The sequence below is a fragment of the Clinocottus analis genome, unplaced genomic scaffold (genome assembly GCF_023055335.1).
Source record: "Clinocottus analis isolate CAN_PGR_092001 unplaced genomic scaffold, fCliAna1.0.p SCAF_12, whole genome shotgun sequence".
NCBI lineage: Eukaryota > Metazoa > Chordata > Actinopteri > Perciformes > Cottidae > Clinocottus > Clinocottus analis.
Genome location: NW_027175843.1, coordinates 17,126,196 through 17,152,839, shown reverse-complemented (window position 1 = coordinate 17,152,839; position 26,644 = coordinate 17,126,196). Strand labels below are relative to the sequence as shown.

At 45.2% G+C, this 26,644-nt stretch overlaps 1 protein-coding gene across 1 annotated transcript in view; it reads right to left on the bottom strand.

The window, feature by feature from the left end:
* Positions 1 to 26,644, bottom strand: part of LOC137782629 (neuropilin-2-like) — an 88,738-nt gene that overhangs the window by 42,345 nt on the left and 19,749 nt on the right. The window contains exons 3-7 of the mRNA XM_068572072.1: positions 21,178 to 21,359; positions 12,296 to 12,523; positions 9,755 to 9,910; positions 9,485 to 9,654; positions 5,194 to 5,349 (exon numbers count right to left, since the gene is read on the bottom strand). Of these exons, the coding sequence (XP_068428173.1) occupies positions 5,194 to 5,349; positions 9,485 to 9,654; positions 9,755 to 9,910; positions 12,296 to 12,523; positions 21,178 to 21,359 (892 nt within the window). The remainder of the gene's footprint in view (positions 1 to 5,193; positions 5,350 to 9,484; positions 9,655 to 9,754; positions 9,911 to 12,295; positions 12,524 to 21,177; positions 21,360 to 26,644) is intronic.

Genomic DNA, 26,644 nt, shown 5'->3' with positions numbered 1-26,644 from the left:
GGAACAGATGCTTAACTTTACACCTCTTTTTTCTCCTCTGTGTCTCTCTATCTCTCTTACACACACACACACACACGCACACACACACACGCACACACACTTACGCACACACACACACGCAACAAAACAAGCAGAACTGCTTCAGACCAACACTTAAAAAACAATGCAAAGCAAGATAAATCTTCCAAGTGGTACTTTCATCTCTCAGTGAAGGTCAAAGGCGATGAACATGCAGTGAATACCGTTTTCTCCTTCATTTACACACACACTCACTCTGCTGAATAACAATAGTGTGCAGGGCGGCAGGACACATATTGTGCGGCTGCTTCTGGTTTATAGTCAAAAGTTGACGACCCAAAAGCGTAACCACAGTATAGAAAAAGAGCAGAGGAATATGTTCACCTCACGGGACAGAAAAGAACAGGTGTGTGTGTGTGTGTGTGTGTGTGTGTGTGTGTGTGTGTGTGTGTGTGTGTGTGTGTGTGTGTGTGTCATGAGCCCACAGGGCCACAGTCAGTCAGCCAGTGAGGACCAGAGCAGACACGCTGAATTATTCAAATGCCCGTGCTATATGTGCGTATGTGTGTGTGTGTGTGTGTGTGTGTGTGTGTGAGTATCTGTATGTGTGTGTGTGGGTGTGTGGATAGAGTTATAAAATAGTAAAACACCCCCATCTCCTCTCATTTCATCACACAAGGACGAATACACACATAGACTTCAGGGAGGTAACCTGTGTTTGACAGCTAAATCCTGGTATGCGTGTGTGTGTGTGTGTGTGTGTGTGTGTGTGTGTGTGTGTGTGTGTGTGTGTGTGTGTGTGTGTGTGTGTGTGTGTGTGACAGTTAAGTCACAAACTAAACGACATGTGGCGCCCTTATAATATCCCTCGTTGTCCCGTTTCTCTCTTTTTCCTCTCAGCTTTTCTTTCTTCATTTGTCACAAACTCTTTCCTCGCTCTACCCTTTGACCTCGCCCTCCCTCCTGCCTTTTTCCTCCTCCTCCTCCTCCTCCTCCTCCTCCTCTCTCTCTCCCACTACTCTGTCGTTTTATTTAATTTCCCCTCTCCTGACATCCTTACAGGCTGTGTTGCGGAGACCTCTGATCTACCCGCAGGGATTTGTGGTCAACACCCTTGTCTGTTATTCTCATTATTCCTCCTCTCCTCCATGCCTCCGTTCATCCGTCCATCCCTCCTTCTTCTGCTCCGCGGCTCCCCAGTGAACACTTCTTCTCTCCCTCTCTGCCTCTTTCCTTCACTCACTTGTTCCCCTATGAACCTCGCTTCTCTCCCTTCGGTTTCCACCTCTCAACCTCCCTCAGCTCAGTTTCTCTCCTCTCTATCACTTCAATGCTTGACCGTTTGACCTTTTGCTTATGTTTTCCTTCTTAATTTCTTCGACTTTCCTCGCGTCACGATCCCTTCCCCTCTCTCTGATTCCACCCACGTTTCCCACCTTTATCCCTCCTCTCTCCATCCATCCTCTCTCCCGCAGATTAAGGTGGGAATAAGAGGTTTTGGTCTTGGCAGAGGTCCAGTGCCGTAATGGCCACAGACAGCGCCGCCTGCAGCAATTCAGGAGGGCCACGTAATGACATTTGTACCACGTCGTGCTCAAATGTACCTCTACCGGCAAAAGGTCTCCGACTCCTCGAGACGAAGAGTCAAACTAAGACAACATCATGTCTACACTTGAGACCTCGGGTCACAGAAAATTGCTGCTTTCCCAACCTCCCATGAGCGCGCCCGCGGCCAATTGTGCGCACTGAATCACAGCATCGCGAAAGTTACACCGGTGATCTTTTTCTTCTTCCCGTTCCTGTATCACACTCCCGTGTCGGTGCTCTCGTGATGTTTCCCACGAGCGGTAAAACATTATCTAGACGTGACCTGATCGGCGAGAGGGGATATGAAAAAAATGGCGGCTTCTAATTAAAAACAGGACCAGAGGAGTATAAGAAACATTTCTGGATGGAAAGACAGAGGAAATATTTTAGAAAAAAAACATAAAACAGAAATTGGCAAAGAATCGCATACTTGTTCTGCAATGATGGTTCTAATATAATCACATTGGTCTGGTATTCCCCTTGTGTCTTTCACGGTGTCTGCTTCTTTCCCCTCTTGCTCTTTCTCTCCTACCTGTCACTCCTGAGTACAATGGGAACAAATGCGGTGTGGATATTACTTCTCCGTCTCTCCCCAAAAGTCCCTGCACTTTTAACATGTATTCCACATTTCCCATCTGGTTCACTAGATGCCTTTTCCGGCATTATTAAGTACATAACAGATCGCACAAATCACTGTGAGCTTGTGTGACGGTGGGCTGGCTCCCAGATGTTTGGAACCAGGGTGTGTGTCTGCGTGCGCACAGTGGCTGTTGTGTTTAAGAGTTACTCATCCGAGACAAGCGTTAACTTACGACAAATGTGTGTGTGTGTGTGTGTCTTTCTGCTGTTGTGTGTGTTTGCATGAGGACAGACAGTCTGCTCTGCTAATACTTTACTTTTCTTAATATCCATGTTACCATTAATTTCTGTCCTCCTTTTAGTTAGGAATGTTGCACATAAAACACAAGCTTAATAATTCTTACAGATTAACCCCCCACCCACACACACACACACACACACACACACACACACACACACACACACACACACACACACACACACACACACACACACACACACACACACACACACACACGCACGCACACACACACACCAAACCAGGGCTGAAGTCGAGCATAAAAATGTGGTGGAGCAGCATAAGCCTGCCTGTCTGCCTCATGATGGCTTTCTCAGAAACATTCGGGGGGAGGGCGAGCGAGTGATGGAGTGCCGAGGGAGAGGAAAGAAGAGGGATGGAAAGGAGTGCAAGAGTGGAGGGTGTACGGTGAATGAAGATGTGAAGAGAGCAAGTGCGAGGACACGGAGGGAGGATTTGATGGATGACAGAGCTTTGAGAGAACCAGTGAAGAGGTGAGTGAGTGAGTGAAAATGTCAGGTGAGAGATGAATGGATAAATGAAGAGTTCAGAGACGGTTCACAGAGTTGGGACACTTCGAGATGCATCTCTGGCATTGGTGGAAAAGCTACTGTATCTTGAATAAAAGTCATAAATAAATCATGCTGTGTGGCGTTTGTGGACATTTACATTAATGTGCATGCTTCGAGCTGATCCCTGGATTGATCCATGATCTGTCCTCAAATCTGAAACAGTTTTTTTCTCTTTGGATTATCTTGTGAATGCAAACACAGCATTTTACACATCCAGGGCCGTAAAACACTCTTGTTGGCCACTGGCCGTTGAGTTATTTATATGTCTTTCGGACATAAAAGGAAGACAGTGGAGGAGGCGAGGCAGTCGCCGATTGGCCGCCTGAGGTATGTCAGCTGACATTTGGCCTCAAGATGCTGACGCCATCGTTTCATCATCACATAAATGACCATGCCGCTCTTTGTCTTTTTCTCAGCTTCCTCTTTCATATCTACCTCTCAGGACGGACGGAGGAAGCATTTAAACACGCTTACCAAATTAAAAGCCCGTACGCAGTTCATTCATGGTGAATTTCATTTTCACGTTACCCACTATAACAAATAAAAACATATTTAGACCCTCTATATATGGACAGGAGGAGCAACAATGATCCTTTTCCCTGGACGGAAAGCCACGTCATAGATGTTGTGTGTGCAGACAAGAACAAAGTGTCGGTATGTCAAAACACTCGTATACTGTATCTGGTTAATATCCATATCGTACAGATGAGATTACGCTTCGCAGCAGAGGATCAAATGAAACAACGGAGGACCCTGAGCTGAACCATCAGATTACACAGCACAGACCGGCTCACCACGGGGGCTCACCAGTTGGTTTGAGGATGTGCATATTGTGTGTGTGTGTGTGTGTGTGTGTGTCTGTTCGAGGGATGTTCATCCAGAAATTGCTGCTGATTTATTCTAAACCCCTCCTCCTCCACACACACATACATGCACACCCTCTCGTAGGCATCCGGGCCCTGATCGCAGCTTTTCGGGATTACGGGGGTATCAAGAGGGATTGTGGGTGGTGACACCAACGTCTGACATCTCAACACATCATCTTTAACATCATCAACGGTATTAATAATATGGTATTCTTCTTGATAAATAGCCTGGTGTCAGCCAAATATTGCTATTTGTCAACACAACTGAGTGATGGTGAATTAATTGATTGAATTGGTTCATACTTTACCAGTTAAACTACCAAAAATGTGCTTTTTTTTCTGTTCAACTTAAACACACGTCCTGTACACCCACCTCCTTGTCCTCATTCTTCTATCATTCCTCAATAAATGTATTTATTTTCTCCCAGACTGCCTTTCTCCACTGCGTTTCATCCATCAATCCTGTCTCTGGGAGCGAGCTCCATCGATAAGCCTCATGGACTCTGCAGTGCACAGAGGAACCCCAGATGGTTAGACTGCATCTCCGGTTTCCCTCCCCGAGCAGGAGAAGCGCTAGCGCTGTCCTGCACGTCTGCATCTGTGAGTGTGTGTGCATGTATTAGCGGCTTTACGGCACAGAGCTAGACGTGGCGTTAGCCCGCAGGACAAACATGTGTGACCGCTGTAGCGCTGGGAGAACGGCCCTGATGGAAGAAACAGCCGCAACCGCTGGAACGCTCCTCTACTTTAATTGCAGTTGCAACCATTTTAAAGACCCCGGGTGCCGTCTGCTTCATCTCTCCCCCGGCCCCCACAGACTGCAGCACCGCCGACTGATGATTCATCGTGCTTTAACACCACTGAGAGAAACGGCCTAGAAACCTGTCCAACCAGGTCGGCGTGCGGCAGAGCTCTGACCGGTGAGTAACGCCAACCAGATGGGACGAGGGAAGCAGGCTGCGCAGTCTCGTGGAGGTTTCACTACCGCGCTCCATGACGTCAGCTATCGCTAGGAGCTCGGAGACGTGTGCCGACTCTGGCTCGGTCGTAAACCCTTTCGACGGAGCCAACCGAGCGGATGGTGGAGCAGCTGTAATTGCAGACACCGGTTGGATTTTTGGGTTTGTGGTCAAGTGTCGCTGCATATATTCCATTTCATATGCGTCTCTGCCTCGTCCAGGAGAGTGCGTCACCTAACTACTACTTTGCCTTTTAGGAATATGTGTGTTTGTGCATGTGCTGTGTTTATATGTGTGTGTGTATTCGTGCCTACCTTGTGGTTTTTGCCGTGTCTGTACACCATCCAGTCCTCTCCGTTGGTGCTGACCTCCAGCTTGAAGGTGGTGACATGGTAAGCCTTTTGAGTTTCCTTTGAAACGGCGCCCTGGGTGGCGATGCCGGTGAGTACCTTTAAAGTATGGAGGTCCACCTGTTGGCAGGGAGGACAGGACGGGGGAAATATTAAAGGAGGCAAACAGGCTGGGAACTAATAATGAGCTGAAGTCGCAGCCACATTCTCCAACCGAGAAATCGAATGTTATACAATTGACAAAACGCCCGTCCTGTTGAAGCTCTTACAACGTTAAATTGGTTAAAGATAGACACAAACACATAAATATACACCTGAACTAATCAGCTTCCATCTCTCACCTTCACCGCTCTACGTTCCTCTCTCTCTCTCTTTCTCTCTCTCTCTCTCTCTCTCTCTCTCTCTCTCTCTCTGTCTCTCTCTCTCCTTGCAGATCGATAGTAATGACCTGAGGCTCATTTTAATTTCCTCCCATACAATAGCCATAATCACCTCCCCATCCTGATTGTGGATGCTACGCTACGTGTCCTGCATGCTGCGAGCAGTGTTGCATTATACATGGACATCCTTGTGCGCTGAATGCAGGCTTCATTTCAAGGTCCCTCAAGTAGTGCATTTGTTTTGCTCCACCGTGCCCAAAATGAGCAGATCCAGCAGAACAATGCAGCTCTACAAAGCAATTGAAAGTAACAAAGGACATGTTTTTTTATTCTCTTCACTCTCTCTAATTGTAAAGAGAGAATAAAAGATATTATATTGTTTGGTTAATATGTTTTAAGACTGCTAATGGGGACTTTTATATGTTGATTTTGTACTTACATCTGCGGTCCAACATGATTTTGTTAAAATAGTTGTACAGTGTTTAACCAGAAGTCATTGTTGATTTATTTATTTTAACCCTAACCCACAATCTTCCTAAACTTAAACAAGTCGTTTTGTTGCCTAAACATTCACAAGTTGTTTCCTGTAAAGATGGTAGTTTATTTAGAAAAGATTGTGTGTAAGTAACGAGCAGAGATTGACACAAATTCACACGAATAATGAGAAAAACATTATTGCAATAAATCATGCCAATCGTTCAGTGAATTACGCACGTTCAGAAGTTACAGTTACCAGGAGCGCGGCACACCTGCAACTGTTTAAACCCTCGTTGTTCATGAGTTATGTTCTACGTTGAGATGCTGCACCGAACAATAAGAGAGGCCGCAGACAAATAAAGAGCCGGAGATGAGAAAGGTTCTACTGGAGGTTACAACATTTATTCCCCACCAATGGAGCTGTTGAAACCTGTAGATTAATCAGAACGTGTGTGTGTGTGTGCGTGCGTGTGTGTGTGTGTGTTTGTGTGTGTGTGAGAGAGTATGCTGTGCATCCCACTGGGATATACAGTCGTACAAAACACCGGGGGAGGTAAAATGCTGCGTTTGTTATCTGTCAGAGAGACAGGTGTTTTAGATTACTTCCAATACACACACACACACACACACACACACACACACACACACACACACACACACACACACACACACACACACACACACACTCACTCACTCACACACTCACACACTCACACACTCACACACACACACACACACACACACACACACACACACACACTCACACACTCACAGCCACACACACACAGACACAGACACACTTAGGGCCAGGCAGAGATCCACCAAGACAACTAATCGATGGCCCGGAACCGAGGAGAGGGGAGTTGAAGAGGGGTGAGGAGTAAGGGAAATAGGAGAGAGAGAGAATAGAAGAAGGTGAAGAATGAATGAACGAGAAGGAGAAGAAAAGAGAGAGGGGCATAGAGAAAGAAAGAGAGAGAGAGAGAGATGTATGCTAAGTGAACGTTCCCAGGGAGGCTCCTCATCAATCACAGAGTTGTTAGAATAACGGAGCCACCAGAACTCACACCATCAATCTGCACCACACCTCACTGGACCAGCCCAGAGTAGAACAGAATAGAACAGAATAGAATCACAGAGAATAGAACAGAACAAAATAGAATAGATTAGGGTAGAATACAACCGAATGGAATAGAATAAAGCAGAATAGAACGTAATAATAGCACAGCAGGCCACATCAGAGGAAGTGCCCTGGAGAGAGATTTAAACAACACACGTGGCTCTTGAGCCAACATAGCAACACACACACACACATACACATGCCGAAGCTGCGTGGGCACACACATCATCAAACACACACACGGACACGCGCACGCAGACACGCATGAACACGCTCGGTTATAAGAGACCGGGGGGCAAGTAGGGGAGGCATGCTGGCATTCATGACAGCTGCTTGTCAAGACAGGAGGTTGCACACACACACACACATATGCACAAACACAGACCTATGCACACACACGCACACACACACATAGAGGGGTCTTGCTCTCTGCAAAGCGTTAACGCAGTGCAACAGCTGAGAGCCTCAGAGGAACGTGGCGACCCGACCACAACACCGCTGACCAGAGAGACGGAGAGGCAACACGGGACAACTTTGTTCCCAATTCCAACAATGATTCAGAATCAGAGCTCTCTTCACGGGTTGGAGGAGCTTTGACCGGGCAATCTGAATGTCAGTTATACGAGAAGGAGAAAAAAAAGGAATCCCATGAAAAAAATATGGAGTCTTTCAAGCGATTCATGTTGAGCAAATGTCAGCTAATTTTGCGAGGGGGCTGGAGAGAGTGAGCCGTCAGCTGCAGTGGAGGTGAAACAGGAAGGAAGAGGCTGATGGGACCTTGGCTTCACGCGGCCTCTTGGCCACAGTCCCTTCCTGTGTTTGCTGGTCCAGAGTTTGGCCTCAGCAGAGCTCTGACCATCAGAACTGCAGCGTCTATTCCAAATGTGTGTGTGTGGTTTGTCTGTGATTGTTTCCCCGTGTCTGGTTCTGGTCTCTTTAAGCAAAACATGGATCCCTCACAGGCTCTTTTGCTGTTAACTGAACAAACTGGTGATGCATTTTTTATTCATTTTGGTGGAAGCAGCACATCTCGGGTCGTCTAATCACCGGCTTTGGAGACGATGGAATATTTTAGCTGCGCTAAAGGAGGCCTTATATTCTCTGTGAGCTCGTCTGTGGTGAAACTGTGCTGCAGGATTTCAGTCAGGAACACTGAGAGTCAAGCAGCTGGCATCCTCCACCAGTTGGCACAAACTTTGAAAAAACGATTTCGACGACGATGAGTCTCCGACACAATTTGCTCTTAAAATCATGAGAAATGGACGAGACGGCGTCTGCCATCGGGGTTCAAACTGATAGCTTACTGAAGGGAAACCACGCATGAGATTACACCTAATGGACACGGAGCGTATCGACAATGAGCGCGGCGCAGGAAAAAAAGAAGAAGCCGCGGGCGGTCTTTGCAGGGCAACGAGAAGGTGACACCCGACAAGATAATCTGTTGTTTATAGAAGGCGTCTCACCGAAGAGCGCCTCGCAGGCTGGTTTGAATTCATTTCTGTCTGAGGGGTGAGTAAACCTCACACTCCCTTTCCCCTCTCACCCAGACAGCCTCATAACTCACACTTGGCACAGGGATGGCAGGAAGTTGGCACTGTGATAAAATACGGGAAACAATGCCTTACCCAGGCATCTCGCCGCTAAACCTCGGTATCACTACACCTCCCACTCGCTCGCTCGCCCGCCCTCGCTCCCACACACTCGCATACGCCGACTCAAATATAGCTGTGGTGGAGTTATTATGTGTGACATGTCAACGCAAAGGGGGAAAAAAAGAGAAGATGCAATTAAAATAGGAGCGCAATCTGTTTTTAGTTGAGACGGAGACAACTTTTTCGAGAGCAAGAGTCTGGATTTTTTTTTTTTTTTTTACGATTGGGATGTTGGATTTGTGCCAAAAGGGGAAATGCCTCAAAACTTTAATGGGAAAAAAAAGCTTTTGATGTTCTCAAATCAGTCTCCTTGAAAGCATTTTGTCTTTTGAATCATTTTTCAGTATTTTTGTTTTTTTTGTATATATACTTTGCATCTGTAGTCGATGCTATTTCGGTTTCTGTGGAGGTGCGCACACACTTTTGGCCATTAAAAGGTGAATCTGATCAACGTTCATGTGCGTTAACGCGTTAGTTAATGTTTCCTTCTTATTTATAGCGTGCTCATGTTTACCAGAGGTAAGGCCACCAGATAAAGTGTTTCATATCTGCTCATGTGAGTCATTGATTCAGGGTTATGAAGGCTCTGTGAAGGCCTTCCAGCAGCGCTGCAGGTAAACTCTCACCTGTATGTACTCCCTGTTGCTGTCTTCATTGGGCGTCCATCCGTTGTCATGGTAATTGAGGCGGGCCTGCCGCGGCAACCAGCGCTCATCGTAGAAACTCGACGAGGCCGTGATCTGGTCATCTGTGATCTTCCCCGACTCCAGACCGAAAGCGTTACTGCAGTGAAACGCTACCACAGGACGTGAGGAGAGGAGAGATTCACACCGGCGTTCTTGCATTTTTTAAAATACAATTTTTTATGAAATAATAATTACTGCTGTGTCACTTACTCTCACTGACTTCCTTGTGCGTCATGTTGTATCGAGCTGAGAAGCCGTCTTTCGCCACGGCCATGTCCGTGTGGAAGGACAGCGAGAGAATCCCGGTCGATGATTGGATCTCAGGGGGCACCCTGGTGCCGCAGTATCGACCAATCAGAGGGCCCACTGTGGGTCCAACGAGAGTTATTGGATTATGATGAGTTAAAATGATGTCATCGGTTTATTTGTTGGGACTCGTGATATGCAGTGATCTCATGCATCCAGGTGTCAAGATGGTTTCATCTTTTCTTTATTCCTTCATCAATCGTTGCATCCCTTAATCCTCACGTATGTTTTTCTCTATCCTTCGCTACTTGCAGACGTCTTTTTCCTCCTGCCGTTACCTTCATCACTCCTCCCGCCTCCGGCTGACATCTGCTCATCACTCCACCCTCTCGTGTCATCACCTCTCCTCCCTCCATCTATCAACTCTATCTCTGGACCGGACGTGGTTTTACAATGTGTACTATACGTGTGAGTGTGTAAATCCTACTGTCCGCTTCTCTAAGTCCACAACTTGTACATGTCAACACAAACAGACGAGTGTGATTTAGAGCCCTGGGGTGTGTGCGTGCTTGTGTGTGTAGATGGGTGGGAGCACAGATAGTTGATTCATCCTGCAACCCCCCCGACCGCTCTCTCTCTCTCTCTTTCCCTCTCTCACACACACACACACACACACACACAGATAGTGTGCACACACACAAAGCGGCTTGTGGAGGAGGAAGGAGAAGAAAATAGCCAACAATCGATCAGTGCTATTGATTTTGTTTTCCTTCTCTTTTGGAATCGTTGGATATTTGAAACACGGCTCTTGAGAGCAAATCACGGCAATAACTCTTTTCGTCTTGTGTGGAAAAAAGAAAAAAAAAAAAGAAAAGAGTAAGAGAATATCAACTCCACAGAGATGATTTCTAAAAAATAAATGACCCATGTTTGCATAAATATCCGGGGCCAATAAATTGAATATATTTTTTTCCTCATATTTATGGCTTTCAGGCAAAAACAGTTTAATTTTTCTTCTTCCGTCTGTGTTTGTGAATTTCATTTCAGCAGCTTTTAAAATTGACAGAAGGCACACTCGTCCCTTGCCTGACCCCGGTAGATCTACAGTACCGTATGTGGTAACACGCACACACAGACACACAATGATAGCAATGCTTTGCTGCGGACGGATGAGACGGAGTGAGTTGGCCTTGTCACGACACACAAACACACTCGTACAAACACAGACACACTAAACAACACTTCAACACATTTTAACCTTGTAAGGAACAAACATGGTTGTGTTCTTTTCCCGTTTGTCTGAGATTGAAACTACGTCCTTCACCTCTGAATCTCATCCTGGATATTTCCTTCCCTTTCAACCTCCTCCCACTTCATAAATGTGCTTCCTTTCCTTTCATCCTGATTTCCTTCTTGTAGTCTCTCTCGCAGCATAAGCCTCTCTTTCTCCTCCATCCCTCTGTTTTCGCCTTTCTGGTCATCTTCATTAATATTTTTTGGGACTTCTAACTTTGCTTCACCTCTCTTGTCTTCTATTTAATCCCCTGAAAAGTGGCAACGATGTCGTGGCGTTTTTCTTTCCTCCTTTAACCGCTTTAGTTTCCTCTCTGACTTATCTTTCTTCCACGGGCTAAATATACAGTATTTGTACAGCAAAAGCTATTAATAGGTAGCGAAGCAGCATTGTTTACTCTCCTTTGCTACTAATGCCGTTTACTCTTTGATGCCTGTATTCATAAATAAATTAAATAAATACCTTACAAGATATGGGAATTAAGCAATTAAAAATATCTCCTATCAAGTTGTTCAATTTGTAAAACTAAAGTGGGCATTTGGAAATAAGTACAACACAACAAACTACAACAACATCTATGATAAAACTAGAATAGAATTGGAGAAAAGATGTATTTTCCAAGACAAATCCTCCTCCCTCTTCTATTCCAGCTTCCTGAACTCCTATGAATCTTCCTGTGTGTCTTTTTTTCACAGTGCTCTTCTGGCCTTGGTTTCTTCATCTCAACTTCTTCCTTTCTTCCAGTCTTCCCAGCGAGTGGAGGACCTTTCTCTGCCCTTCCACTGCTGCTCTTCTTCTCTCTACCTCTTCCATCTCTTGGCACTGGCTCCAAGTTCTTTGTGCCTTAGTTTTGTTCTTCTAAACTCTTCCAGACCTCCGAGGAGCTCGACCAGAAATATCCTAGCCCTCTCCCGTTCCTCCTCTCACCTCCCCCCCCCTCTTTCCTCCCTCCTCTCAGCGACTCCTTTTGTATTTTCCCCTTGAAACTTTGAGTTGTTTCTCCACAGCAGGTGCCAACATCCTGCCTGTAAGCTTCGCTTTCATCCGACGCACCGCTACCAAAATAGTTGCTACTCCACCTCAGTCAATAATGATGTAGGCAGGGCAGAGTACGCACCACTTAAAATGTGCTCTGTGAAAGGGAACTGGCTGAATTCTCGTGTTACACCTTCATCGAGATCATCATCACCATCGAAAAAAAACTGCCTCACCTCCCGGGAGCCCGTCCCACACTTCCAGCCAGTCGTACTTGCAGTCCCCCTCTCCGCCCGGCAGGGGGTCGTTCTCCAGGTCAAAGGTGAGGAAGGTGAGGGTCACGTCCATGCTGGAGGGGACGATGATGATGAAGGAGCACTCCAGGTTGTGGGGGTATTTGTCGGGGAAGCCCGGGGACTCGATGAGACCCGTGCTACTGGTGAAGTTACGGGAACAGTCCGAGCCTGTGACACAAAATGGATATTAAGAGACGTTAAAGAAAAAAAGAAACATTTATGTGAAGCAGTGCGACACCGTGGACTGAGATTATACTTCAGGGTGATGACATCATCCAGGGAAGACACTCAGAAGTGTTGTTTGTATCAGCAAAACAATCCCATTACTCCCAGTATGGATAATTCAGCTTCATTGACCAGATAGAAGAACTCAGACTCCACATTACGTAAATGCAGCAAATGTGAATGTTAGAAAACATGTCGCAGATGCATTTTGGGCACAATTAAGTCTTCACTTTCTTACAGTAGTTTTATGTGGATGTAAATCTTGTGGGTAGACGGATGTAACCTCAGAATGACCATGTGGGGAATATGATTAATTGATATGCAGCGGCTCCAGGTGTTCCGGCTAAAGAAAATCAACCTAACACAGTATTTTATTTACACTGTGTCCTCTGGAAAGACAAAGACACAGCAGAGTACGAGCGTGAGAGCAACACCTCAGAGGATCCAGTGCCAGAAAGACGAAAGTCTGGATGTCCAGAAGAGAAAAATGCATCTGCTCGTGTAAATAAAGTGCACTTTTTCAAGATGCTGCATCTCTACTAGCAACACGAGGAAATGCAGGGACAAGCTCAGAAGAGATATTGATCTGAGCGTTTAAAAAAAAAAGAGATCGTGGAACTCAAGTGAGACGGAATAAAGGTACGGGCCCCAGTGCATGATGGTTACTCGTTCTGAAGAACACACACACACACACACACACACATACACATACACACCACTGTATCGTCTCATCACATGATCAAACAGACCTGATGTTAAACAAAATCAACATACATATTAATAAGATATCGTCATTGCATATTTGTACATGACAAAAATGAAATCCTTCTTTTAAATTCTTTTCTAATATATAAGAAATGAAATAAAAATAAAAAACTATGTGACTTCTTCCTTGAAAACAGGTGAGTTTCAAAGCTAGCAATTTGAATCATTCAAAAGCCTGTCCCTCTACTTTCTCTGTTTACATGTACGCTCCTGAAACAAATAAGAACGGAGAAAGAGAGAAAGACAACAAGAAATCAAATTGAGCTGAGGAGGAAGAGAAAGTCACAAAGAGACAATTGAAGCTGCGTCAGAGACAGAAAGACAGACTCTGTTGACAGCATCCTGGTTCACTGGTCTAACAGTTATGAGATGCTTTAGATAGCATCATATGTGCACACACACACACACACACACACACACACACACACACACACACACACACACACACACACACTGTCTAAGCTTCTTATAGTAACCCATTTCTCTTCTGTCTGTTTGAGGGTCTGCTATTGTGCGTGTGCCTGCATGAGTAAACGAAGATAAAGTGTATAAGTACGCATTGAGAGTGTGTGTGTGTGTGTGTGTTTATGTGTGTGTGTGTGTGTGTGTGTGTATTCTGTCATGCAAAGTGCATTTAGACACATGTGAGCGTGTCCATGTACACTTATGGGACTTTGTGACAAGCTGTCTACATCAGCCATAGTTTTCATGTGTCTCATATGATTTTAATCAATACAGCCGTCTGCATCGGCTGCTAAACGTCTTTTGCTTTAAATTAAATGTTTTTTTAGGGATTTTTATATGCATTTTCTTCTGATTTATGTGTATTGCGCTTTTTGCGTGACGTCAATCATGAACTTGGTCGACAAACTGGAAAGATCTCCTTGGAAACTAGGTTGTTCCACCCGCGGAGAGCTCGGCGCCCGGCAGCAGCGGCTCCCCTTGTGGCCAGCAGCATCGCTGCGCCTCTCTGCTCCGCCAGTCCTCCGCTGGGAGCCGGCACCGACATGCTGCTGGAGGCCCCGGCCGTATGGCTGGAGAGGCGAGGGAGACGCAGAAGCAGGACTGAGCGCGGGGAAAGGAGAGGTTTGCTAACGGGACTAGCACGACCGCTTTAGTCCACAGGGACCGCCACAACAAACAAAACACTCATCATCACCGTCGCAGCTTCAACTCTGGGCTGAACGGATCCTGCACGGCAACTGTGTGAAGAAATATGCCCAAATTTAGAATTTGGTTGATGTGTGGTTGCAATTAAAGAACGCCAAAAATATGTTTTCCCAATGTTGTTTGCCAATTTATAAGAATGCCTTACCTCTATGTGATCGTACATTTTACACTGTAACATATCTATATTTAGTGTGACGAAGATGGCCTGTTTGTCTTGATAGATCCGTTTTTGTTTGTTTTTTTTGTCCCACTTTCTACTCTGATTTGCTTGTTATTGTGACCTTCTCCCTCGTGCAATGATCTCAAATACAAGCAAACACACACACACTGTCTCTGGGTCCCCCTTGTGTCTGGCCCCCCTGCAGAGCCAGTCCATCTGAGAGACCGTGTGTGTGTGTGTGTGTGTGTGTGTGTGTGTGTGTGTGTGTGTGTGTGTGTGTGTGTGTGTGTGTGTGTGTGTGTGTGAACGCCTGACCAGTTCTGTTGCCTGCAGCAGTTTTTCCCTTCTCATTACTTCATGTTCATGAACATTGCAAAAACACTTGTGCCCTCCTTTCTCTTTCTGTCCCTCCTCATTCTCTCTCAGAGCAACGCCCGTCTCCACCTTGTCCCTCCTCTTTATTTTGAAATTACACTAAAAAGCCCACAAGGAACATATTTTACATTATTTAATACCATTCAGCACTCGTCTGTAGTAAATATAAGTCCATCTGTCTTTTTTCTATGACTTTCGTTCCGCTCAACTTCTCTCCTCATTCATTTCTCTTTCCATTTTTTCGAATTGTGCATCCTGCTTCTCTCCTTTTCTTTTCGCTTCTTTCTTACACTCTTCTCTCCCGCTGTTCTTTTTTCTCCCCTCATCCTATAAATCTTTTCATCTTCCTCAGCTCCATCATTCACTTCCCTCCCACTGTCTCATTTCCTATTCTTTTCTCCTCACTTCCCATCTGTTTGAATTGGATGACTGAAAGAAACACGTGTTTCACTGTGGGGTAAGGTTAGAGGAAGTGTGTGTGTGTGTGTGTGTGTCTGTGTGTGTATGTCTGCGTGTGTGTGTGTGTGTGTTGCTGGGTAGATCTGGCGCTAGTGCTTATGGCTCACTGATTTCGGGGAGACAGGACAAGGTCTGTCAGTCTCGCTCTGTGTGTGTGTGTGTGTGTGTGTGTGTGTGTGTGTGTGTGTGTGTGTGTGTGTGTGTGTGTGTGTGTGTGTGTGTGTGTACGGCGAGCATGCAATTTAGTCTATTTCCTATATAAATGTGTGCGTGTGCGGTAAGCTGTATAAGCTGTCGTTCATAGCAATGGGCTATTAGTCGGATCAAACCCACAATCATTCCTCCTTCCCTGCACGTTAACACACACTCACACAGACACACACACACACACAAACACACACACAGACACAGACATTAGTGCCAGTGTAGAGGTGAGTCGACATAAACACTGCCGGCCCACACACAGCGCCACCGATCCTTCAGAAGCACAGCTTGGTTTTTCACAATGTTCGGTCCGTTTCCCACTCGGTGTCTCGTGAGTCGGAGGCTCGTGGCGCTGAAACTATTCCCACGTTACATTTCAGCTTCTGTCACAGAATCACAGCGGGGATATCCCGCCACAATAAACTCCCTATTCAACCAAATAACCGCTGACACATGAAATCAAACTGTCACAAGAAAACCACCCCTTCAGCTGCTTTAATGCAATTTGCTGAAAAGCTCCAGCCCAACGTGACTTTGATGATGTAAATCAGGAAAATGTTTTTCGGATTTATTGTTGAGTTTGACATCTTGGAGCACTTTCTGTCGGCCATGACCCAAACACTGTCTGCTATATTCTATTGAGACAGAAATATCTGCCAAATTCCATCTGCCACATTATTCCCATTATAAAATACCCATTAATATGAGATGGCATAGTGCAAAATATCCAATAATATAGGCCACGAGTTTAGTCAAGATGTATGAAAATATAGCACAATATGCTGCGGCCCACGACAATGATGGCATTTCTATGTCAGGCTAAGGTTTGTTGTTTGCGTTTTGAAGCACTAGCTCTACCGCAGAGCACCTTTCACTCCTCACTGGGTCAGATCTGGATCCACTTTCCTCAATGAAAGCCAAAGGGAGCGATGAGCAGCGATCTGATTGGTTAGACTGTGTAATAAACTGAGTTGATGGGGAGTCGGACAGAGGCAGAGAGGAAGTGCCTCAAGGTATTTGGTAGAAAGTAAACAACAGCAGTTATTGGAAGGATTGTCACGATAGCTTCCACATTACACCGCCGGAGGAGTGTGTGTGAGTGTGTGTGAGAGTTACTCATGGAAATCTGTTCACACAGTTTGCACAGTGGGGACACATTTCTCATTGAGGTCAAAAGCTGTCGAGGTAAATTGTTAATATTTAAGGTGAAGATTTGTTTTTTTGTTCAGCTTCGGTTTCAGGCTTGAGGTTAGGCGTCACGTGGGTTCAGTTAAAGGAATACTTCACACACAAAAAGACCATTTGTGCCTCCAAGGACTGATAAACTTTGAATTGTGAAAGAAATTGTCTCGAGCAAAGAATCTGAAAAGTTATTGGAGGCAGTGTTTAACAACAGCAAAACTGCATCAAAAACATCCATTGCCAAACTCTACACCTATACTTTAGGTTTTGTGGTTGTTTAACAACGTTTCTTTAAGAATTGGGCGCGTTATCCCTTCACAAATGCTCATTTTGAGGGTGAAGCATACCTTTCAGCTTAAAATAAGTGTCCATGTCCTCGTAAGTGACCAAAAATAGGTGGCGTGAGGTCGTGTTGGTGAGGAAACGTTTGCGTGCAGACATGCATGCTGCCCTGCATCTGTGAGTAACCGTCCAGCATCACTGTATTCATGTGTGCTGTGCGTGAGTGTGAGCGTGTGTGTGTGTGTGAGAGTGTGTGTGTGTGAGTGTGAGTGTGTCTGGAGAGTTCTAGGTCACCATAACAGCTGGGGGCACACGGCCTAGACAGTGAACGCTGATTGGTCGCCCCATTCCGGCGGCTGAGCTCCTATTGGCTGGAATTTTACTACAGTACCCATAGTGACAGAGCTGTAAACAAAAAAAAAGTCTGGCACGTCTATGTGTGAGTATTTTTTTTGTTCGCCCGATTTCCTTCATTTCTCGTCTTCTTCCTCTTCGTCTGTTAAGCGTGCAGAAGTTGTTTTTCCACGTCTGTGGGCCAATGCATGATATTTACAAGCTGTTTATTTGTTCTTTTTGTTCTGCAAATGTTGACCGCGAACCGGACACAATGCCTCCGAGTTTTAGGTCGATGTTTTTCATGCTAGATTTGTGTTTCGGCACGCGCGCGTGTGTCCGTCGAGACGGTTAATCTTTGCGGGGTACAGTAATTAGGACACCCAGAGCATGGGGGACAATCTCCTCCAGCACACACTACACACACACACACACACACACACACACACACACACACACACACACACACACACACACACACACACACACACCCTCTCATTACTCCAAAACACAGACCCCAGTAACAGCTATGTATTGTGGCAGAAAGCCCCTCACCCCCAAATATTCAGCCAGAGGGAGGGATCAAGAGGAGAAGAGCATGACCATCATCAACGCTCGTAAAATGGACTCCTTGTTATCAATGTAAAGGATTCTACCAGGAAAATATATTTTTGCTTTGTTTGAAATACGGATTTGTTTCGTGTCCGACGAAAAGTCTCCCACTCAAGTAGAAAAGAGAGACGGGTCAGAAAAGGCTTCCAGTGACTATTGTTATAGTAACGATTTAAGAGAAATAAAGAGGAAAAAACTAAGAGCTGTTAAAATACAATTTCACAATATAAAAATATAAGATGTGTTAGGAAACTCTTTACTTCCTCTCTTCTTGTTTTTCCCAAATGTTCTTTGTGTCTAGCAGATAAAAGCTGTGGAAACACACAAGAGGAGAGAATATCTGACTTCAGAACAGCACAGATACATATGTAGACACTTCACCATGAGGCTAAACAGTATAACACACACACACACACACACACACACACACACACACACACACACACACACATCTCGTCACCCACAGAACCAGACGTTCTGCGGCACCTTCCAGGATAACACGATCTTGTTAACAGTATGGCAACAGCTTGAACGCTCCAAATGGCTCCATTATTACTGGCAGAGGACGCCGCGCACAAAAATACACACATACATACAAACAAACACAAAGTTACACAAACAGACCAAGTAGAGGAAGTCCAGTAAATGCTGATGTCTGAAGAATCAATGGAAGCAGGTGCCCTGACAAACATTCACGTGACAAAGACCTCTAGTGGCCTCGAGCAGGAGTGGACGGCTCAACAAAATGGCGGACTTTTAACACAAGCGACAATCAGTGTGTTTTTAGTTGTTGTTTTTTTAACATTGACCACATTTATTAAAGTGTTACCAAAACCACAAAGTTCCCTAAATCCTGTTTCCCATGTTTCCCTCAATCTAACCAAGTCACGTGTGTGTCTATGTACATATAGCTAACCTCAATCAGGGCGTCATCGTGCCGATAGAGGCGATATGAAGCTGTGGTGAAATAATTTTCAATCTCAATTGAAAGGTTGCGAGTAAAGAAATCTTCTTTGAGATTTCCAGAACCTTTTCAAAACACATTCAAAAAAGAAAATCAAAGATGTTTTGCTTCCTTTCTAAAAACGTGTTTCAGATTAACAGTAATGTACACGTATTGTGAACCGAATGTTTACGAGGAATTACTACTGTAACCGTAGAGACTTCATCTAAATGTTTCCCATGAAACCTTTTACTCACGGTATGATGCAGAATGTCATCCGTCTAAAATCAATTAATTGATCACAAACCTCTCTCTTTCTCTCTCTCGGGTGGTGCGAGGGTGTGAACACTGACACCCTTGTTGTTTTCAAGTCCATCAGGTGGACTGTGTCAAGCACAGAAGAAACACACACACGCGCGCACACACACACACACACACACACACACACACACACACACACACACACACACACACACACACACACACACACACACAAAATCCCAACAGACTGGTGCCAGAGCGAGAAACACCGACAACCGCACGTGTTGTGTTAGTAACCTCAGCCCTCTGTGTGTGTGTGTGTGTGTGTGTGTGTGTGTGTGTGTGTGTGTGTGTGTGTGTGTGTGTGTGTCTCAGGGGAACAGGGCTCAGGACTCAATTAAGAGGGTATGTGTGGAATGCTTTCAGGGGGAACGGGACAAGATGGCTGTGGGGCCGACACTATGCGCCCCTCTGTCTCACTCGCCCTTGATCTCAATTGGTCTCACTTTGGCTGACCCATGGCAGCGTGAAGGGGAGCGATGTCAAGCTCACACACACACACACACACACAAACACACAAAGTGCCATGAAGGGGAGAGATGTCTCGCCTGGACAGTCTAAAGGGCTCTCAAGGGTCCTCTGCTGTGTCTCTCGTCTCTTTCTCTCCGTCTCCCATGACACCAGTGAGATAAACGAGGCCTGGTCACCTAATGAAGCATGTGCGGTCCTCCATGAGTAGCTTGTAAAACAGTTACTAATGGCCTTTTTGTGAAGGTGCAATCTAAAAAGGTGCTCATAAAATCCTGTTCACTTTTGCTGAAGTGTAAACAGAGAACTTTTCAACTCCCCCATCACCCGGAGTTTTACGTTTGATGACGCCGCTTTCGCAACGATATTATTACCACGTTTGGTTTCCCTCAGAGCTTAGCCACTGCAACATCATTGGACACACTGAGTTTTGTTCTCCACAGTGACTCCCAGTTGTTCCACCGTCTGCCATTTACGTTTCTTTGATACACTTTGGGAGCCGGGCACAGCTACGGTTAGCTATGAGTAAACAAGGACGCTGGCTTCTTCCTGCTTTGGTTGTGCAATGCGTTGATGCAACCAATAGGCTTAATTTTCCTGGGAGATCGTGACCGGCGGCAGGCTGAGTGGCAGAGTGAAGGCGTGGCTCATACTACCTTGCAGCTGGCGCGGTTAAGGTGTGTGTGAGACGGCACGGAGAATCGACCGCTCATTAAAAAGAACAATGTCAGCTCCGAATTAGGTTAGCATAAATGCTACAACAGCATCAGCTGTATCAGAACTCGTGGAGAGGGTTCCTTCATTGAAAGAAGAGCAAAGTTTGACACTGATGGCTTGTCTCGATGGAGAAGATGTCTTTGCTCGTCTTCCAACTGACTTCAGCAAGTGTTTAAATGACAGATGGTTCATCCCATTATCTGCCAAGTATTTTCTTTTTTAAATTGCCTGCACTCTTCTAGTTTCCAATGACGCCTTCTCGCGTTGGTTCTGTGTAACAAACCTTCTGGCATGTCAGGTTAAGACTTATAGGGAACCAACTTAAACTACAGTGGTGTCATTATTCTACAGCCATTACGATTTGCAAAAGTAAAAGCAAACAAAAAACTTCTATTGGCACTTTAGGTCTGTCCATGAGTTGGGATCATTTACAGGGATGATATCCCTCTTGGATTATTAAAATATAGACTTCAGGTAGAGTATTACTAAGCAAAAGGAAAACTTTTCCAAGCCACATTACGATGTCACAAGCTGGGGCATGACGATCATGGATGGTAATGTTATTTACAAGTACAAATAAAGACGAAAAAAAACAAAAAAACCTACCGGTTTTGAAGATTTCGTAGCGCAGTGAGAAGCCCGCCCCTTGGTGGGCGTAGTCCGAGACAAACTTGATGTGGAGTGAGGGTCCGGACGATATGATTGGTGCAGGGGCGATGTTGCTGCAGTGCTTCCCCAGCAGGTCGGCCGTCTCCGAGTTCCCATCGTGGATCTCTACATAGTCGTACCTGCAGAAGAGGAGGGCAAATACCATTAAATGAGATTTGCAGCACGTCTAAACAGTGAATGCAAATATAATTTTCAGTGAAATGCAATAACACAGGGGCATTAATAACTACTACTGTACATGCTTGACGTACAGACATTTAATTAATGCACTGATGAGGCGTTTAGCGGAAGAGGGGAGACGAGACTTTAATTTCAGGAGGAGGAAATTGTTAAATCTTTTCAAGCTGCTTTGCCTCTGATGTTATTAGTTTTTTGTTCTTTATTAGTTTTTTCATCTGGCAGGCAGATCACATTTGTTTTGGCAACAAAACGGAAGCAATGAGCAATTTTTCTTGCATTCATCAGTGGCTTGAAGGACTTCTGAAGACGCAGTTGCTATCAGCAGAAGCATCGGGCGTGATTACAATTCAAATGAATGCAGCAGAAGACATTGGCAGCTCACAGATGGTGGAGGAAGAAAAAAAGAACCACCTGCATGAAGCAACAGAAGAAAGAGAGACCGTTTCAAAAATTCAATAAGTGCACTGTAATCGAGTGATTATATACCCCAACTGCTCCGGGCTTCACGGTCTACAGGACACCATTTTATGGATTATAACTATATTACAATACACACAAAAGGAGAGCGTGGATGTAAGATGGCGTGCTTCCCTTCAGCTCACATGCAGACACAGTGGTGTCTAAAACTTTAGAAAGAGCGATGCAATACTTTAAGAAGAACTGAAAGGTCAACAAGTCTTGCATTGTGCACAAAAAGGAGCCTCACTGGGTTTTTTGCTTCATGTCACACACGGACCAAAGTCAGAGTGTGAGAGCTTGTTGAACTGCGGATGCACCCTATCTACAGCCTTTGATGCTAGGAAAGGATTAACCTGGAACAAATGACTCTAGTTTACATCTTTGCCCAGGTCTAATTCAATAATGTTTGTAGCTCTGCCTCAGGGCTCTCAGTTCTCTGAGACATTCCCATTTTACATTTAGGTCACTTCAGCATTTACCTGGTTCTTCTTTCCTTGGAAATATCTCCCACTTCATGCAGACTTTTATGCTGAAATATGACTAATCACATTGCTAAATTTTATTGCTGTTGCTCATGTGAAAAATGTTCCCTTGCTAAATGGAATAGATAGAATATGATTTACATCTGGACACAAAGACTAAACACAGGTTTATGGGAATTTTATTGGCAGTAATGAATGTTTTCATACATCAGCCGTGATTCAAATTGGAATTTACCTAAAACTACAGACAGAAAAGCAGAACAACTCCATCTGACTTCTTTCATCCTTCAGAGGAACATTCTGGATCTATTTTGATTCCCATTTCTTTCATGTTTTCTGCCCACACATGTTCGGACCCGTCTCCGGACCCACAGCAGGAGTGTTGCCTCCGTGTCTGGATACCAAACACACACCTGCCCTGCCTCTGAAATAGCTTCCTGGAAAGAAAATTCCTTGAGCAACCTGACATGAAAGAAGACGAGATAAAGTTTGACTCCGAGTGGAGTGACTTACATTTCAATTAGGATTTCTCTCATGGCTGGACTCTATTTGCACATCTTCGTCCATCATATCGATCACTTCTGACCACAGGGCCTCTAATTGCTTTCATATTGAGCGTTCTACATTTCTCTCAAGTAATCAAATGAACATACCTCAACCCTAAGGAACACAAAGTATCTTGTCTCTTCCATACAGTTTAAGAGATATGCTTTAAGTACAACATTATTGACTTTTATAAAATACCATAAACCAGTGACGAAAGGCCAGTACTCAGCAGATGAATGCACATTCCATGTACAATAGAGTGTTAATACTACTTCTACTTCTACTACTACTACTGCTACTACTATTATTTTAGTGGTTTAACATTTAGGGACTCGCTTTTTGACCCAAAATGGGAGGGAAATCACTTTAATGTGAATATAATTGTATCTCAACCCGCAGACAATAGCAGCGGATTCAACAGAACCCTCGCAGCTCCTTAAAAGGCTGTCATGTCCACAGATGAGAGCTCTATTGTGCATAGACACAGTGTGAAATGTGTATAGACACACAAAGAGTGCATGCAGTTTGTGTGTGTGTGTGTGTGTGTGTGTGTGTGTGTGTGTGTGTGTGTCTTCTGTGTTTTTCTGACAGGTGAGCAAGCTCCTGACATAATGAGGGTCATGCACCTCCCACTCTCACATCATGCTTTGTGTCTGCTTTGCATGGAACTGTAACACCACAGTCATGACGCAAGCTGTCACTGCACCGTGAGCACGTGTGAGTGCGAGCGCGTGCGTGTGTGTGTGTGTGTGCGAGTGTGTATCGGAGTGCGTGTTTGTGTGTGCCCGCGTACGTGTGTATGTGTCGCAGTTCCTGTCATATTTTCCCAAGAGAACGCCTCATCCCGGCGACAGTTTCCCCCTCCTCTTTTGTGAAATGACAACTTTGTTTAACGGCTACTCGTGTATCCTGACAAGATCTCCTTTCTTTCCTCCTCCAGGCTCACTCTTCCTCTAATTATTTTCCAGTGTTTTACTTTTCAACGCTGTCTTTTTCCCAATCATTCTTTGACTCCTTCCTTTTCTCTCTCTGGCCCCTTTTCCCTTGGAGCTTTCTCTTATGTGCTGTCAGATGCACAACTGGTGGCAAAGAGCCAACGTGTGGGTGAGGGGGAGGAAGAGATGGGGGGGGGGGGAGGATGTTAGGATTTGGGAATATTTTAATTTAAAACTACCTTTTATTAACAAAGCTGAGAGGATAGATAGAGGTAGGTGCATAGACAGACAGACAGACAGACAGACAGACAGACAGACAGACAGACAGACAGACAGACAGATAGATAGATACTGCCAGTTCTTGAACAGACTCATAATCATTTTCCACACTGAAAAAGTTGTTTTCTGGACAGATTTCTCCACTCTACCGGCTGTTGAGGAAAGCTCTATTTTGGGGTGTGGCAAAACTGAGAGAAACAGATTTCAAACTCAGCCGGCACGGTGTGGACTTGGTCAGAGAGAGAACATGACACTGCATTCACCCGGCCAGCTCCTCCCCTCGGACAGACAGAGACAGGTGTCCACTCCATCCCTTCCTCCCTCCCTACAGCACACACACGCGCACACACACGTACGCAAGAGACCTGCACAAACACACACACACACACTTTTGGTCTCACGCATAAACACACTGGTGCACACACACACAGAGCCTGTGGCCGTGCACTCAGATGGATCTGCAGAGGGGATTGAGGTTTCCTACAATCTGGCTGTGTGTAGGAGGGACACAGCTTCTAACAAACTGTTTAATCCCATCACCATCTCTCTCTCTCCTCTCCCCCAATCAGATTTTTCTCAGACTTGCCATAGGGAATGACAAGAAGTTCATTTCTCCCACCCGCTACACAAAATTCTCGTGTTGACAAAGCAGTTGTACGAGCTGCTTTTTTTCTTCTCTTGCTTAAAATGCGTAACACGGGCGGCTGTGAAAAGAGCTGTGAAAATAGGCAAGCATTTGTGATGCATTGGAAGCGCAGGAAGCGGATTTATAGCTTAATAAAACAATTGACATCATGATTCAGGTGTTCTCATGTGTGTGTGTGTGTGTGTGTGTGTGTGTGTGTTTTGGGGGGAGAGCGAGAAAGCTCTCCATGGCCTGTCTGACATGAACCAAAGGAAAGGTTTGGCTATACGGATGCTCTTTCACCCCTCCTCCCTCCTGCTCCTCCCTCCTCTTCCTCCCTTCTGCCTTGCTCTTAATTGCTTTTCACACATTCTCTCTCTCTCTCCCTCTCTCTCTCCCTCTCTCTCTCCCTCTCTCTCTCCCTCTCTCTCTCCCTCTCTCTCTCCCTCCCTCCCTCCCTCCCTCCCTCCCTCCCTCTCTCTTTAGGTCGGGAGTTGTCTTCTTTCACCTGCACATTTCTTTGAAACATCAGGGGTGCCCTTAGCGGTAGACAGAGCGTCTGCAGTCACACACACACACACACACACACACACACACACACACACACACACACACACACACACACACACACTAATAAGAGCTGACAGCAGCCCATATGTGTGGTAATGTGTGTCAGTGTTTTCTTGCTGTTGAGAAAAAGAGAAAGTCCCTTAAAAAACATCATAAATTGTGAGTTGGTCAAAATATATTGTTGGAGTTGCGTTGTCTTACTTTCCTAAATGCTTGTGCAGCAAATACAGAGAAGGTCCAGGAAGTTGTGTGACTATCAGCTAGCTAAGAGCAAGACCCATGAAGTTAATTATGAAATTAACTGCAGTTTAAGACAGTCACTGGAATTGGAAATTAATGTTTTTACTAAAACTATTAATGGGTTTAATTTTTTCCGACAAATGAGGGAAGACATTTGCATTATTACGTTTTCATTAGAGGTCAGGGTTAGCGTTTGATAGCATGTGTGATTGTGTGCGTCCACTTTTGTCCGCGGGTAATCTCGCATTCGGCTGAACGCTCAAAGACCTCTCATGGTGGCTCACACTTCAAAACACCTTTCATCACCCGTGTTACGCTGCCATTGACTGCCTGCTTACGCTTCACTCTCAACCGGCCACTAGTTAGCAGCTTGTTTAGCAAATTGCTAGCGGCTAACGGAGCTACCAGCGCGCACACTGCTGTACCTTGCTGCCGCTGAAGACACTGCAGACACACCTGGTGAAGATCTGCACTCTGCAGAGTGCACCTATCTAGTTTTTATATGTTTAGTAGTTGTTGTTTTCTTCCACTTTGCCATCTGCTCAGGCACATTTAGCTAAAAGAGATGTAAACGCGTTATGGGGAATTAAACATTTTAGTGGATTCATACCCGTCTTCTTTCCTTCTCCTGCCATGTGAATGACACATTTATTTTGAGGCGGTTAGTAAAGCTGGACTGTCGGGCTCTCCGTCAGGAAAAGGACCGTCAGAAAAGACTCGGCTGAATCCGCCACTGTTCAAAGACGCTTCCAGCGGCGCTGATGATTCCCACAAGGCATGACACCGGCTCTAGTTCAGCAGCGGCAACTGATGTTTCTTACTTGCTGCTATTACTCTCCTATATATTATATACATCCCCGGAGACAAGAAATCTCAAACACTCACACATTCATAAGTAACCATTTTACAGTATTTGGAGCACCGAGCCTGAAAGAGAATCCAAAATGCTCACAGACGGCGCTTAAACACCAAATCCAAGCAAAGGCAGCCTCTTGCATATTAATATTGAATTTTAAATTAGGAGTCCATACAGCCATCATAGCTATTGTCTCAGACTAAAAATCCACTAATCCACTATTTCCATTAGC